At 40.3% G+C, this 16,746-nt stretch overlaps 1 protein-coding gene across 1 annotated transcript in view; it reads right to left on the reverse strand.

Moving 5' to 3' along the window:
• Positions 1 to 16,746, reverse strand: part of LOC124281756 (intersectin-1-like) — an 80,957-nt gene that overhangs the window by 23,679 nt on the left and 40,532 nt on the right. The window contains 12 exon segments of the mRNA XM_046717729.1: positions 6,450 to 6,632; positions 8,021 to 8,114; positions 8,968 to 9,096; positions 10,232 to 10,353; positions 10,603 to 10,630; positions 10,941 to 11,861; positions 13,452 to 13,621; positions 14,203 to 14,285; positions 14,474 to 14,532; positions 14,706 to 14,852; positions 15,290 to 15,419; positions 16,176 to 16,327. Coding sequence (XP_046573685.1) covers positions 6,450 to 6,632; positions 8,021 to 8,114; positions 8,968 to 9,096; positions 10,232 to 10,353; positions 10,603 to 10,630; positions 10,941 to 11,861; positions 13,452 to 13,621; positions 14,203 to 14,285; positions 14,474 to 14,532; positions 14,706 to 14,852; positions 15,290 to 15,419; positions 16,176 to 16,327 — 2,218 coding nt within the window.

Consider the following 16,746-nt stretch of genomic DNA (forward strand, 5'->3'; position numbering starts at 1 on the left):
CTTGCACCCCCTTCTCTCACTACCACACAGTTGTCTACCCTGAAAAGTGTTCCTCTAAAATGCATTACAGGTAGACAATGACAAATCTATATTAGTTTGTGCTCAACAAAATCAGTCATCTTCCTTTATGTTTTTTCATTATCTCTATCATCCCTCACTACAGTGATAAAATAAATTTGAATAAGCACAATTATTTATATTATTTTGATGAAAGGTTTACTTTTAACAATTCTTAAAACAGGTATTATGGGAATTTTCCACTATCAAACATACCCAGAAAACTATTTATGTGTAAACATTGTGCTTATCAGTGGCACAATTCCTGAGTTGTCTCGGTTATGGACACTTATAAATCTATTCCGATTTTCAATGGGTACTGCAAAAATCTTGGGTTGTGCCAGTTTAGTGTGGAAATAAGGAGTGATTCACGAGATATTGTGGAACAAATCCTATGATTACTAAGATACTGGTGCAGATAGAAACTGATGGAGTATTCTACAAGAGACCTTACAACTACTGCACGATACCAGAACATATACGTATCTAAACCTACATGATCACATCATGTCTTGCATCAGGACTGTTCAACACAGAAATGGCAGATATTAGTTATTTCATACACAAAAAGTGAACTAAATAGTTCCTGAATACTTTTAACCAACCAAAAGCTAACAGTTTATTTCACAACATTTACAGTAAACAAATAAAACAATGGAAGTTGACTCAAAACAAGTGTAAATATTGGAAAACATAAAGATAAACCCACTTGAAATTGCATATGTAGTGTGGCGGCCATGTTTCCATTCCGTACACCAAAAGGGGCAAGAATATCTACCAGTCTTTCACATACAAGGAACAGAGGCAGTTGTTATTGGTTCAACTATATACCAGGAACAGAGGCATTGTTCTAGCCAATGTCACTGCTCTATATGATATACAAGAGACAGAGGCAGGAGCATCTACCTGTTGTTATTGGTTCAACTATATACCAGGAACAGAGGCATTGTTCTACCTGACGTCACTGCTCTATATGATATACCAGAGACAGAGGCAGAAGCATCTACCTGTCACCATACAATATTCTATCTACAAGCATGGAATTACCAGACAAGGCAAAGACACATATGTCAGTAAATCACACTTCACGAGACCAGACCTAATCAGTGAGTGCCTCTCTATGTGGACCAACTTCTTGTCATATATCACAGAGTACCTCTGATAACTACACTAACATGACCATACAACAACTCCCATAAACTACACTAATATATGACATATCAAGACCTATTCAAGGAAACTTTTAGAAAGTCTTAGAAAGGGTTGAGGCATGTACACAGTAGTCCTGAAGGAAAATTTGATGTGTGATGAATAATATGACAATCAGGGAATAACCCTAAACATTTCATAGCTGAAGTACAGGTGTTAAAAGTTATTGAAGTAATGTATGCAAGAAGGTCACCAATTATCACATTTTACAATTTGTAGCCAAAAAATACATACTGTGATGAGAAAAGCTAAACATCAAAGATGGGATTCATCTTCATTAATTACACTACAATGAATTCCATGCACTTATGTGAGCAAACTTAGTTCAGTTACAAATGTCTTACTAATCTACATTGTTCTTGTACCCAACTAATCATACTATAAAATGTTACTAACCACTTCTGCTTGAATGACAACAGTATTTTCTGAACTAGAAGTCCCAGCTTCAATGTGTGCACTGTTACTACACTCAGCTCTACGTGCTCCATCATCCTGTGCTCAGTCTACTGCAAGCTGTGACTACTGGTTCACAAGGCACAGTCCAATCTCTGCACAGAATTGCTCTTCAGACTCTATCCATCTATATTTCATCAGAACTTGGACCGACCATTTAATACTCTTGCAGGGATTTATCAAGGATTCTAAATTAAGTGCCCTTGTCAAGAAAATTGTGAAATACAGATATTGTTCAAAATTGTGATTTAAGAATAATAATAATGATTTTCTTAAATTCAGATGCATTTCAACATTACATTTACTAGAGAAAACCGCATTAAAGCCTCTTCATCTCTATAGCGCTGGTTATCAAGTGTAAGTCACCTAAAACAACCAACATGCCTTGCAGCAAATGGCATCATTTCTAGATGAACCCTGCCAGACTTAGGGCTGAATTTAGATAGTGAACTATTCTACATAGATTTCTGCCTTGAGACTGATTTTATTTAAGAAAGAATACTTTTAGGTCACTGTTTGAAGACATACAATTTTTGTCCATAGATGAAGCCAGTGACATTCTATTCTGTACATTCAGCACATCCAGCAAACAACTGCATATATCAAAACCTGAGACAAGATGTGTTTTTTCACAGTATTTTCTGGAACAAATAAATACTAAATATTTTAAAATAGCCAGGCCTCCCCAAGAATATGGAATGGTCGGTGCCATAGAAAGCTACATGCTACTACTCACAAGCTATTAAACTATCTCAGTATTGTCATCATGTTGCATACCAGAAGTGGAACTCCCCTTGTTCAGACGCCAAAGGCGAGGGATCCGTAACACACACAAGAGAAACAGACACTCCCCCACTAATCAAAAGCAATCTACATTGTGCTGACGGTATGGTTTATGTGAGCCAGAATCTCTTGTGTTTGCTAAATGGCCCATGTCTTGTCACACTTCAGATTAATTGCTGAGGAAAATTATTCGTTTTCCGTGCACCAGGAACATGTAGAAATGTTTCCACAGCACATTCAATGTAATCAGGCTGGTCAACAGAGAGCACTGGTAACCATGGTTACCTGCTGTCATATAAATATTTACTATTACACTACAACATTTAGGATTCAGGCTAATTAAAAAACACGTAGGGAAATACATACATATTGCGCATATCAAGATGGGCAATACACCTAAATTGTGTACTGTATAAAATGTAGGGAAATACATGGAGATTGTATTGTGTTTTGTGAAGGTCATACCATATACAAGCAGGATCACTGAGCCATTTGTCTATTCTATGCTGATATGCACAAAAACCCGTGAGTATTAAATCAGTAAAAAAACACAGAACTAAGATGAAGCATAATTAAAACCTATACACAATCTTGTTCATATTATGGTTTTTGGTGAGAACTATCTTGTCTTCATACAGACAAATCTCATTGGTTTTACACTGAAAATTTCAATAATATACAAACTAGTTACCATGGTCACAGTATTGGAGATCGATCACAAACAGTTTGACATCTATACTTGATTTCATCTCACATGTACTCAATGACCATTTTGATCCTAGAAACTGGTTTCAGATGAAATACACATTCACAGTTTGGAACTCACACATACTCTAGACAAAATAGTAAGACAATATGATTGAACTGAGATTATGTCTATAGAACAATCACCACTATGTATCTACAAGCTGTGATCTTGACGCCATTGTATCACCAGTGCTCAGCTAAGCAATAAGCACCATTATAAAATGCCATTCACAGACTAATTATTATGAATACAAACACCCTACATCCGTATACACAGATTATAGCATGGCTACATATATACATACAGAAGAACATTTTGATTGACATATGATGACATTATCAACCTCCACTTGACGAGACAAACACAGAGGTGACCAGGATGCTGTCTAGGATGATTCAGGAGCTATCAGGTAAAAGTTATCATTTTGAATAGGGATGCAACGATTAGGTTCGATTCATCGAAAATCAAATTTGACACCTTAGATTCGATTTTCAATAATCATTATCACTATTTCGATTCGATATTTGAGTGCTGTTCAGTGTTTAAACATCATATTTTATTTATTTGGAAAAGGTTACATCATTTACTTTCATGTTTTACTAGTCAAATCTTGGAAAAAGTTTTCAGTGTGATATGTTTTCTTTAATAAACTCTGAGAGTTAAATGAAATCAGATGTTTTAACATGTATGAAGAATTGAATTGGAAATGAAATGATCGAATTGAGGGTCCAATATTGAAAATCAAATCGAATCGAGGTCTGGGTAAAATCGTTGCAGCCCTAATTCTGAAACAATAAACTTCTGTCATGTATATAAGTAATCCTACAAATTTCAGTAATGCCTACCAGCAATATAGATGAGACAACCATTAAACATGATAATACTCGTGCCAATTTAGTAATGTCAAGTCGATCTCTGATAGTCATGGTTAGATATTATGTTCATTTTCACAAGTTAGAAAAACATTTCGACCTAATGATAAAAGTGGTAGTCTCATGGAAATATTACTAGTTATTTTACATGTGTAAACCTAGCAGCTTTCGAACAATGGTCACATCCTTGATCATCTGTGTACATCTGGCCTGTGGCCATTAAGGGCAATAAAGTGATCGCTGATGAAGCACAGTCAAATGATTGCTCTTTAAGTACAGCGGGGAATTTGGTAATATGCTTGTGAGGATGAAGCTACAGTAGAGGAGATGAACTCTTAAAATCATGGCACACCCAAAGCGGTCAAAATATATAACAAGGAAGGAAAGGAGTAGAAAGAAAGGTAAAATGTTTAATTTTAACTACCAAGTTTTGCCAAGAAGTGATTGTTTGAGCCAGTACTAGTGCTGTGTGGAGACCCCACTCCTGCGTTGCCGGTGGCGACGACTGAGCTGCATCTGTCACCTGCATATTACCAATCACAATGCGTAGAAAGTGATGTGACACCATATTTGCATATTTGGTTCATCATGCCACGAGCTATATGTGAGTAAGTCTTGGTGTTAATTGTAACATAGGTACTACCCCGGCAGCATGCACACTGGTGTAGTAAGCTTCATCAAGAGCAACAACATCATGGCAACAACTGATGTCTACGTTTCGCACTACAGTCCATTCATTGCATACTATAGGAATTCCAAAGTGCCCATTTCAAACATGTTGCAAAGTCATTAATTGGTGTACAATCAGCAAGTTTTTAAACTGTGTTTCCTTTAAATAAGCATGGGCATCAAAACATGCAGTTGTGTGATGTTTCACACTGGAGGGGAGACAATTTAAGCATGAATTTTGTGCAGGGGATAAACCATGGAGGGGCATGCTCAACTACACTGTCATTTGATGAGAAACTGAATGATTTGTAAGATTAATATATTCAAGTTTATACAGATACATAATTTGTTTATCAATACGGCTATCAGCATGCCATGCACTTGTTAGAGTTAGACTGTAAAACTACCAGGTAAGAAAACACTGTGACAAAAGTTGACGATTAAGTACACTGCAGATAATATTGCCACAAATGATTCTCTACCTGATATATATTATCCTAATTAACACCAAAGCTAAACTACTTCACATAGGACCAGATTTTAGTTTCAAAATGAAATTAAAAATGAAAAAAATAACTGAATGATAAAATGGTCCACATTTGAAGACACTATGCAGTTTTCTGCAGGTTTGTATGCAAATATGGTAGCACCCTGGTGTTGGTGGGCATATCCACGCGTCACACAGGATAGGTGGGTGGGTGGGTGTGGATGGGAGGGGCCAGGTAGGGGTGTGTCAGGGTGTAGTGGGAGCATCTGTGACTGGCCAGGGGGATGTACTGGCTCAAACAATCTCTTCTCACTCGGCAGCACCAACAACGATGTCATATCCTGTAGATAAGAACAGGCAGCAGATTAAATAGAGTCACTCTCACAACTGACAGGACTTAAACATTGAGCATGAAAGTCTGGCAGATTCACTAGTTTACGATCTTAATGATCAAAGGAAGAAATTCGGTTTAGGGGGGTTTAAGTAACTGATGTTGAATATTACAATGGTTTCATACATTGTAATTCTGTTCTAAATTAACCTGGAATCAGTCAAAACTGGATTCTAACAAACGTTGTCTGTACTAGGGTACAATAACAATCATGAATTGACTACAATATATACAACTTATTTCAATGATATTTTCCCATTTCTTTTCTTCATGTCCTTCTGCAATCTCAATAATCTGGACTAAATATGGATCCAAAGAAGACAGGTATGGAAAGATTCGAAATTACATCCCATTCATCAGCATCACATATATGGCAGTAGAGACTGCAGCCAAAACTGCCTCACTGCCTCATTTGAGGTTAATTTTGAGCAGAATATTGTTGTTCCAGATAAGTCAGGTGTCCAGTTTTGAAAGATTTCACATTTTGCACTATTCATCACCATCACAACAGTAACTGCAAATGAAGCAAGACATGTACTACATGTATTAACATCCAAGGCATGTGGTCCCATCTTGTGAAGGTGGGACTCGCAAACAGCGAGTGAATATCTTTCAAGATAGCAATCAGCACTATTCCAGCTATGTCACTGCAACCTGTAAACAATCAGGGACAGTCAAACTTGTGTTTGACAGAAAGAGCAACACTAAATGCTGTCTGGGTACAAATACACATTATCAGCAACATCACGCAAAAAACTTTTACTGCTAGCTGTTACTTACATGATGCTGTGCTGTGTGGGGTGACGTAGTTTGCAGGGAACACGCCTGTCTTGCCATCAAGCTCTCCTTGCCACCAGTCAGGGTTGTCTTTGTTCAACACTGTAATCACATCCTCCTTCTGGAATGTAAGCTCATCAGCATTCTGAGCAGCATAAGCGTAGAGAGCTATCACCTGCTCTGCTGCTGCAACAGAACCAACTGGAGGGGTTAATATTGCTTCATACATTTGACAGTACATCATGGATTCAAGCTGTATGGAAAACTAAGTCCTTCACTTGATCTAGATTAAATTTACAGTTATTTCCTGAAGTTTTATTAAAGTGAAAGTTTGTCATTTCCAAATTCACATCTTTCCTGTCCTCAAAACAGGGCAGTCTCCTCATGTTAAAGGAATGCATACTGTAATTGTAGTTATTTTCGCGTGGGATTAATTTTCGCGCTTTTAGCGCAAAAAGATTGTGCGCCAATAATCATACCAAGCGAAATATTCATGGTGAAGTCATGACAAATACTCAAGTAGGAACAACATGCAATTTGTTTATTCTCTCAGATAACAACATCAAAGCAATTATTCCCGGTCCATGTTTACAAATTACGAGATCAAACAATGTCAAGAAGTCCACAGATGTTCGCCTACCGGTAATTCCTCAACACAATGTACTTATTTCACAGCAATCACTTACATACTGCGTCTACTCACGTCTCGAAATGAAGTGTAGTTGACAGTAAATGGATACGTATACATATTTTGTTTCGCCAAAAGTCATAATTAGTGTAGCTGGACGATCACATGTTGACAACAAACGACTTTTGTAGTGGAAATAGCGAGATCGCGCGAAACCTCATCAGTGACAGGTTAAATTGTTCCATGCATAAAAACTATCCGGCTAAAAGCCATAACCTTAGTTATGATTATAAATATTTTACATTTATAGAGCACAACCTGCAATGAAAATGACACAAAACTAGAACATATTTCTCTTTAAAAAACAATAGTTTGGGATACTATCTTTTTAAGATCACTGCATCTCGGAATATTATCGGGTACGTTTTAACTAAATCACCCGTAGGGGAACGTGTGCACTGCAGCTGACTGCTATTTCCGGCGCTGTATACGAGACAATTACACACAGTAATCTTAATACCTGCATATAAGGCAATGCCTAACAAAAACAAACTAGAACTGAATAGGTTAATAGTCTTTTCTAGCAATGTTTAATTGCAAATTTGACGTCTTTGGTCTTCTTTTGTATGTTCGATCACGCGAAGCGATGTCAGCCACAAATCACAATGTTGACACAAGTATAATCCCGCCTCTTTCTGATTGTTTTAGTAAACACGATTCAATTATGGCAGCTAGCTTTGATCATTCATGTCTATCGGTTGTGAAAACGTTGTGATGGATACCATCACTCAGGTGTTTGAAATGGGCGAAAAAACAACTGCGCGTACAGGCCTTTTGTGAACTTTCCGCGAAAATTGCACCCCGCAAAAATATATACGATTACAGTAGTTATTTGTAGTTCCATCAGATTATTCATCCTGGGGGTTACCCAGTAATGAACACACACCTGTAGCAGGAACAGCTGCAGGCGCTGGTTGTGATGACTGGCTCGATGTAGACTGAGGGGTCTCTGACCGACTTCCACCTCCTGTTGTAGATTGCTGGAATAGTCACAATACAAGTTTCAGCAAATCCTTATTACCAGATATAAACTCTAATTGTTCACTGATTTAATTGCAGAGGAGATAATTCTGAGAGGACAGCTACTGTTGTTTATTATATAATGTCAGCTACATCTTACAGTGTCCTCCCACTACGCAGACAGGCAGTTCGCAGACGCCTTAAAACAACAACTTTTATGGTTCAATGAACAGATCAACTACAACCTGTTACCTACACATTATAATGGAATAGTCTAAATCAAAACACAACAAAATACTGAAGCTATATTATTTATTTTGAAAGATGGCCGAAAAGACATTAATTTGAATTTTGATTACTGCAATATAAACACAGTTGATATTTATAAACATCTGGACATAACCTTCTCGTCTAACAGGAGTTGGCGGCATCATATTGAAAACATTGTCATACACTGTTACAATCTTTAGAAAGTATTGGTAAAATTAGAACACTGATTGGTATTATCTTACATGGCAATGCAGGTATCTCAATTACTGAAAATCAGTCGTTTCTCAGTTAACTTCTGTTGTACATATCCTAATATTGGGAGAGTGTTTCGTAGTTGTGCCCAATCCTTTTCTTGAATGCATGAAATATGTTTCAATCAAAAAACACCATCAAACCTCTCAGTGACAAACCTGTTTTTATATAGTAATTGACAGTAAACACAATTTGAGAACAACAAAGTTCTGTTCTCGGTAACGAACCTGTTTGTGGCTCACCCAACTCTACTCAACAGACTGTGGACTGTTCCATTATACCAGTAGGTGTTACCCTAATTAACCTTCTAGTTCAGTGCCTGTCAATCGACTGTCTGTCAACCCATCTTACCACTGAAAGTTGAGGTGTTGGAGTGACAGACATTGGCTGCCTGTCTGGTGTAGATCTTGCACTGGAGGAACCCAAAAGCTTCACATAGTTAGCAGGGAACCAGCCTATCTTCTTCTTCTGACCTCTGGCCTGTGAATACAAGTACACATTAAACTAGGTACATATCTTTCAGTCACACTCAGCATACATGTTACGTCTTTGTCACACCCACAAACGTACATTACATTCCTTACATCTTAGTCACACACATATGCACACGTTACTACTGAGGTGACCTCCCTTCTACAGTGGCACTACTGTGGTCACCTCCCAACTACTAAGGCAACCTTTCTTCTACTGTGGCAACCTCCCTTCTACTGTGGCAACCTTAAAACTACTGAGGTAACTTCTCTTCTACTGTGGCATCCTCCAATATACTGAGGTGACCTCCCTTCTACAGTGGCACTACTGTGGCAACCTCCCAACTACTAAGGCAACCTTTCTTCTACTGTGGCAACCTCCCAACTACTGTTGCAACCTTCCTTCTACTGTGGCAACCTTAAAACTACTGAGGTGACCTCCCTTCAACTGTGGCAACCTCCCAACTACTGAGGTGACCTCCCTCTTCTACTGTGGCAACCTCAAAACTACTGAGGTGACCTCCCTTCTACTGTGGCAACCTCCCAACAACTGAGGTGACCTCCCTTCTACTGTGGCAACCTCAAAACTACTGCGGTGACCTCCCTTCTACTGTGGCATCCTCCCAACTACTGAGGTGACCTCCCTTCTACTGTGGCAACCTCCCAACTACTGAGGTGACCTCCATTCTACTGTGGCAACTTCCCAACTACAGAGGTGACCTCCCTTCTACTGCAGCAAACTCTAAAACTACTGAGGTGACCTCCCTTCTACTGTGGCAACCTCCCAACTACAACGGTGACCTCCTTTCTACTGTGGCAACCTCCCAACTACTGAGGTCACCTCCCTTCTACTGTGGCATCCTTCCAACTACTGAGGTAACCTCTCTTCTACTGTGGCAACCTCCCAACTACTGAGGTCGCCTCCCTTCTACTGTGGCGACCTCCCAACTACTGAGGTGACCTCCTTTCTACTGTGGCAACCTCAAAACTACTGTGGCGACCTCCCTTCTACTGTGGCGACCTTCCAACTACTGAGGTGACCTCCCAACTACTGTGTCAACCTCTCTACTACTGTGGTGACATGTCTAATTCAGTGGCAACATCCCTCAAGGATGGCCTATTCACGACTGAAGTAGTCATCCTACCTGTAACTCTCCTTCCCACCAGCCACGTGGACTCTTCTGCCGCACCTGGATCATATTGCCAGTCTCCAGGGACAGCTGGCCGTTGCCAGTAGCCAAGTAGGGTGCTATCACAATTGCAATCTCTGGAAAAAAAATTGTCAATAACTAAGATGCTTTCCTGAGTTGTAGAGAATTATCTTTGCCAATTCCCAGTTGTTCAAGAATTAGATATCAGAGACATAGTCTCTCTTAAGTTAACACTATATCAGTATGTCTCTTCATCACGTAAAGCCTATGGGATATTACATGCTATTTGAAGAGATATGGCAATATTTGGTAAGAGGGATATTGGACCAGGAGATGTGGAGGAAGAGGTGGAAGAAGATGTTTACCTGGTTTCTTGGCAATTTTCTGTCCTGGCTGAAAACCCAAGAAGAAGTAACTTTATAATTGTAGATATTTGTTCAAGTAAAATCTTAAAAACATAAATGTTGAGAAACACAAGTGTTCATGCTGAAGGGATTATTGATTAATACAGAAATATAAATCTGAATCTATATATGATGCTAGAAAATAAATCAGAGTATTGGCCTTAACCATAAGCCTTCAGACAAATGAAGAATCATCGTAAAATGGATAAATATACATATGATTGGTATGGTTTATATGATTACATAGCATATAAGATATATATTGTGGACGTGTAAGTGGAAATGAATGTATGAAGTACCGGAGGAGGACGTGGAGGTTTGTTTGATTGATTCATCAATGTTGTTTTCCCATCCTCTGTGTCAGTGATAGTGATAGTAGGTGTTGGAGACTTTGGCCCTGTGTTGGCACCAGTCTGTGCAACATCCTCGTACACATCATCACAATATTCTTCAGGTCCACTAAATGACACAGTTTCCAAGATGTCAGGGTCTGTCAGTTCTACTGGTATGGGAGGCAGGCTGTCAGCTTCCATGCTTGCTAAGTCAAAGGAGGGTGTTTCTTGTATATTCAACATGTCGCCAAATGGATCAGGAGCATCTTGGCTAGATATGTTCATTGCAGGAGAAACTGCTGGGGAAAGAGATGGGGACATGGGGTCTAAGTCAGCCAACAGGTCCAGGGAATTGCTGCTGCCACTTGGTCTCAGAGAGGTGTCTGTCGGGAGGAGACCACTTCCTGATCCTAGAGGGTCCAGAAGTGACGACAAGCCAGGCTCGCTACTTATTGCAGGAGTTTCATCAGTTGCATCATCATGGCCAGCAGGAAGGTCTGATGTTGATCCACCTCCCCAGTCTAGGCCTGCAAATGGATCAGCTGTACCAGATAATCCAGACTTCTCTTCAGGGCCACTTATTCCCCAATCCATGCCTGTTCCGAGACTTTGATCCTGTCCTTCTATGTTTGGAGTTGTGTTTGTGAAGCCAGCCTGCAAGTCCATTCCACTAAACAAATTATCTGACTGCATCATGCTTGTGCTTCCAGATTGGAAATCCAGCCCACTGAAGAGGCTATCTGACTGAGTGGTGCTTGTCTTTCCAGACTGGAGATCTAGCCCAGTGAAGAGACTGTCTGACTGTGTGGTGCTTGTCCCACCCCCTGTTGTGGGACAGGGTGGGTAGTCTGGTGGAAGAGGTGGAGGCGGAGTGTCATCCCAGTCGGGCTGTACAACACCAACACACAAACATGCAACAGAAGAGACATACCAACAGAAGAATCATAACACAACAACAAAATCTGAGACGGAAAAGTGCAAGAGGTGCAAGGAACCACTGTCTGAGATATTCCACGCCACCCATGTATGCTTACAATTCAGCCTATTGCCTTACTTCAGCTGACTGAAATCGGCATCATGGTAGACTAAGAGAGTTTAAAACGGGGGAGATTGCAAAGTTGGAGATATCTTTCACAGTTTTTGAGTTGGGTGTGTGCTGAGTTGACCCAATCCTGCCAATGGTATTTAAACTTACTCGGAATCACCCCTAAGAATGAAGTTCTAAATGTAATAGACAGCATTATTCCCCTCACTCAACCTGTAAGCTAAGGTTCAAGGCTGTTGAGGCATGGAAGGTACCGGCAAAAAGATACTTGAAACAACAAATATGTTGAAGAAAGTGCAGATATCTAACAAATTCTGTGCAGCATGCAAAGGTTCACAACAGAAATGGCTTCAGGCAACGGAGGTGGAAGTGGACGTGACATTGTGTTGTGCACAATGGAATCAGGAGGAAATTGGAAGCGAAAGTGGTGTGACATGATGTGCTGGAATGAGGACATCTGAGGTGAAAGTGGTGTGACATGATACTCTTCACAATGGAATACAGAAGGCCTCTGAGAAGAAAGTGGAAGAGTGACGTCATGCACAACAGAGACTTCCAGGTGGGAGGTTGCGTGATTGGAGATGGCACAAAGTGAGGAAGTTTGATGGAAGGTTGTCCAGTTGTGTTATGGCAGGCTGCTTGATGGGAAGTACACGTCATCAAGTCACATGGTGGCAGGTCACATGATGGAGGCCATTACATTTCCATGCTCGGTGAATTTGGTAAGACTAAAGATATTTGTCAGGAATGGATTGATGGTGGGACTTGAGTGTCTTGCTTCAATTGTCAGGTATGATTCCACATTGGAATCAGGGTAGTGTGTTGGAGAGGTAGCATGGTATGATGTGTAACTTAAGATGCAGTAATTTACAATTCATACCACATAACTTATAATACTTTACAATAATGCTGATTCTTAAAGTTACATGTACAATAATAAACATTGATATGATACAGTTCATAATAACCAATGACACCAGCAATAGCTGTATCATTTGTCAAAACCTTTTACTGAAGTCAAATAGAAGCTCATGTAATGAACTTAATTAAAAAGGCTGTTTCTCCTAGTATGTGGGTGTATACAATGTAACATATAAGAACAACTAGGGAATGATTCTTGATTTAAGTTTTCAACAGTGTTTAACACATACTAATATACCAGCATATCAGAAAAACACAAGCAGTTTCCCAGAATGAACAAGTATGAGATCTAACAGGCCAGTTATCAAAATTAGGTACAAATTGGGAATAAGCTGGCTGACGTCCAGGTGATGGTTGTTTGCTGATGCGGGAACAAATGTTGAGTTCTCTAGAAAAACACCCCCCCAGAGTGAGGTTGCCTGCCTAAGCATAGAGTACTGCTTCCTAAGTTGTTCTCTAGTCACTGGACTCTGAATACTATCATGTCCTACAAGTAAGGGAGGTTTCCCTACCTGTATGTCCATCTTCTTGACATAGTTCGCAGGGAAGACACCTGTCTTGTCACCAATACTTCCTGACCACCAGTCGCCCTCCACAATGGTCACCAGGATCATGTCACCTTCGTTAAATATCAGGTCGGACTCCTGATCGGAGGTGTAACTGAACATGGCAACATAGTATTCTGAAACACATATTATCAAATGATTACATAACACCTAATTCCATCACATAACACACATCGTAGTTGTTTGCACCTTAACCTTTGACTGAGTGATTATCTCCTTAACCTATATGATCTTTCACTGTATTATTCATTTCAGTTTACTATTTCAAACAGTATAGTCCTCCCATGTGAAAACCCACAATTTAAGGGGTCCTAAATCTCATTAATTTTCGGTCATTTGATGTCCCTCTCTGTCAAGGCATGACAAACCCTCCTATGAAAGTCACTTCTGATAACTTACTGACCAGCCAGTGAGCATGGACCTTAATGCTCTATTGGTGAAGCATCCTAAACAGCATATAATTCTAAGATCTAAGTACAACAACAACGAACAACAAACAATAAATCCTAATGCTGCTGTACATATCATCAAAATGAATGAAATCTGTACTGTATGATTTCCTAATGTAACATACATCACAAATGACCTTATGGAACTTGTGACCAGGCCCAGTACTGATCAATATGAAAATATCTGAAAGACTGCAGACTCTATTAAACTGCTGCAGCACAGTAGAGCGTTTCTATTTCACGCTTACCTCCATCTTTTTTCTCAGGAGCTGGCGAAGACCGAGCGCTTCCATTTCTCTCCAATGTGCTGAATGGACTTGGTGTTGCTGAGCTGTAAAATATACATTGAGATAAAGTATGGTACATGGCCTGTCACAAATATCTAGGTTACTATGGCAGATGATCATTAACGATTGTCCACAAGAGAGGTAACAACATTCACACTTGCAGTGTAATTAGGCATATGATGGTACTATATAATGAAATACATTTCACAGTTATATAATTGTGGTAACTCACCTATTTTTGGATGAGCCAACACTAACAAGCTTCACATATGCCTTAGGGAACCATCCACTCTGAAAGACAATTCAATATAAGACTAATGTTCCAAGAAAACACACAGTAAATTATTTCAGAAATATTTTAGAAGTTGGAGAAGAAAATGATACATAACATAACATGTTCCTATTTGTCTGTCATTACATAACATAAAGTTATTTTTCACAAACTTCAAGATCTTGGTCATCACCTTTCCGTTGAGCTCCCCCAGCCACCACATGTCTTGTTGCTCCTTGACCGTGATGACATCATCTTTGTTGAATGTGAGGTGGTTGTCCTGTCTTGCCTTCCAGGGGTAGGTTGCCTTAGCCATCAAACCTTCTGGTGCCTCCTGTCCCTGTGTGACAAGCAATAACCATTACAACAGACACCATCTCATATTGCAGAAACACCAGAGGTTGTGTGTAAGTCATACTTTCACCCGGATATCACCTCTGGACATTGTCAATCCTGGAGCTACTAGACATGAAACCACAGGACATCAAGCCACATGTCCCTGTGGATGCAACTCCCCATGTCCCCATGGACGCAAACTCACCTTTCCCCATGGACGCAAACTCACCTGTCTCCATAGACACAAACTCACCTGTCCCCATGAACACAAACCCACCTGTCCGTAACTGGTATGAAACCACATATCCCCACTATGTGTTAAGCCCATTTCTGGTGTCCCCGCCCGTGATAGACATGAACCCAACTGTCAGTCAAACTAGACAAATCCCATCCGTCCCCTCTTCATTTTAATGAACCTGTCGCCACTATACATGAACCCACCTGTCCTGGTGTTGGTGATACAGCAGTGAATGGGGAGTCTGTGGATGTGGGCAGCAGGTTGGGGGCATCGACAGTCTCCTGGCTCATGTCTTCTACACAAGCTGATTCAGCAGTCTTCTCAGAGAATGCACTGTTGATAAATTACAGGTAACATATGAAATAACAGGATCATTGATTGTAATGTAAAATATGTTGAAATATTCCTGTGAATATCTTACAACAGTGACAAGCTATCTTACAGTTACAAGATCATGTCTTGACAAGTGCTCCTGAGGAGCATCACGACACAATAAACCTGGACACAGACACCAGAGTGTCATCCAGTGGGTCATCAATAGCATTTGATATTAAAGGGGGTCCAGTGGTACTTGACTCTAGGGACCGATACATACTAAACATATAAGCATGACTTGCTTGCTTTGTACACTTATTTAAGCATCATCAATAATGACTAGCCATAGGTTAAAGTGGCCATCCAATTGTTCAGTGAAGCAAATCATTAAGGGTGGAGGTGGGGTAGCCTAGAGGTTGAAGCATTTGCTCATCACGCCAAAGACCTGGGTTCGATTCCCCAAATGAGTACAATGTGTGAAGCCCATTTCTGGTGTCCCCTGCCGTGATACTTCTGGAATATTGCTAAAAGCGGCAAAAATCCCAACTCAGTCACTCATAAAGGTTTTGTACTATTTGCATGGGCAAGTTATACTATGTGCTTAATAGAAAAATGAAAGAAATGCAGGTGCAATTTCCTGAACAGATCTGTCTGTCCTGTCAGCCTGCAATAGCAATGTCTAGGAAACTGACAGAACAGGTACTATTCATTTCCTGTACAAGTAGAGCAGTATGGTATTCCAATAATATGTCTTGTAAGAACAATAGAACTTACCTGAAATTATTTTTATCTATTGCACCGCCCAGACTAGATTGGTCATCACATAGTTCCACATAGGCTTTGGGGAACCAGCCTGAATGTCCATCCTTCTCCCCCTTGTACCACTCCTCCATGCCCTCTACTGTGGCACCCTGGTCGTCGGGGATCTGAAACACAATGTCAGGGTGGTGAACTGACTGATTATACTTCACATGGTATACAGAAGACATACTCTACCATTCTTTGGGTACTGTGGGTGAACTGTCTCACACATGGGGTATGTGTGCCGAACTGTCTGTCTCATACAGAGGGTACAGGTGGTGAATTGTGTGTCTCATACATGGGGTACAGGGGATGACTGTCTGTCTCATACATGGGGTATGTGTGCCGAACTGTCTGTCTCACACATAGGGTACTGGGGGTGAACTGTCTGCCACACAGGGGGTACAGAGGGTGAACTGTCTTTCTCATACATGGGGTACAGGGGGTGAACTGACTGCCTCATACATGGGGTACTGGGGTGAACTGTCTGTCTCATAAATGGGGTACTGGGGGTGAACTGTCTCTCTCATACATGGGGTACAGC

This window comes from Haliotis rubra, unplaced genomic scaffold (assembly GCF_003918875.1).
Source record: "Haliotis rubra isolate DU_JTF1 unplaced genomic scaffold, ASM391887v1 Scf289, whole genome shotgun sequence".
Classification (NCBI taxonomy): domain Eukaryota; kingdom Metazoa; phylum Mollusca; class Gastropoda; order Lepetellida; family Haliotidae; genus Haliotis; species Haliotis rubra.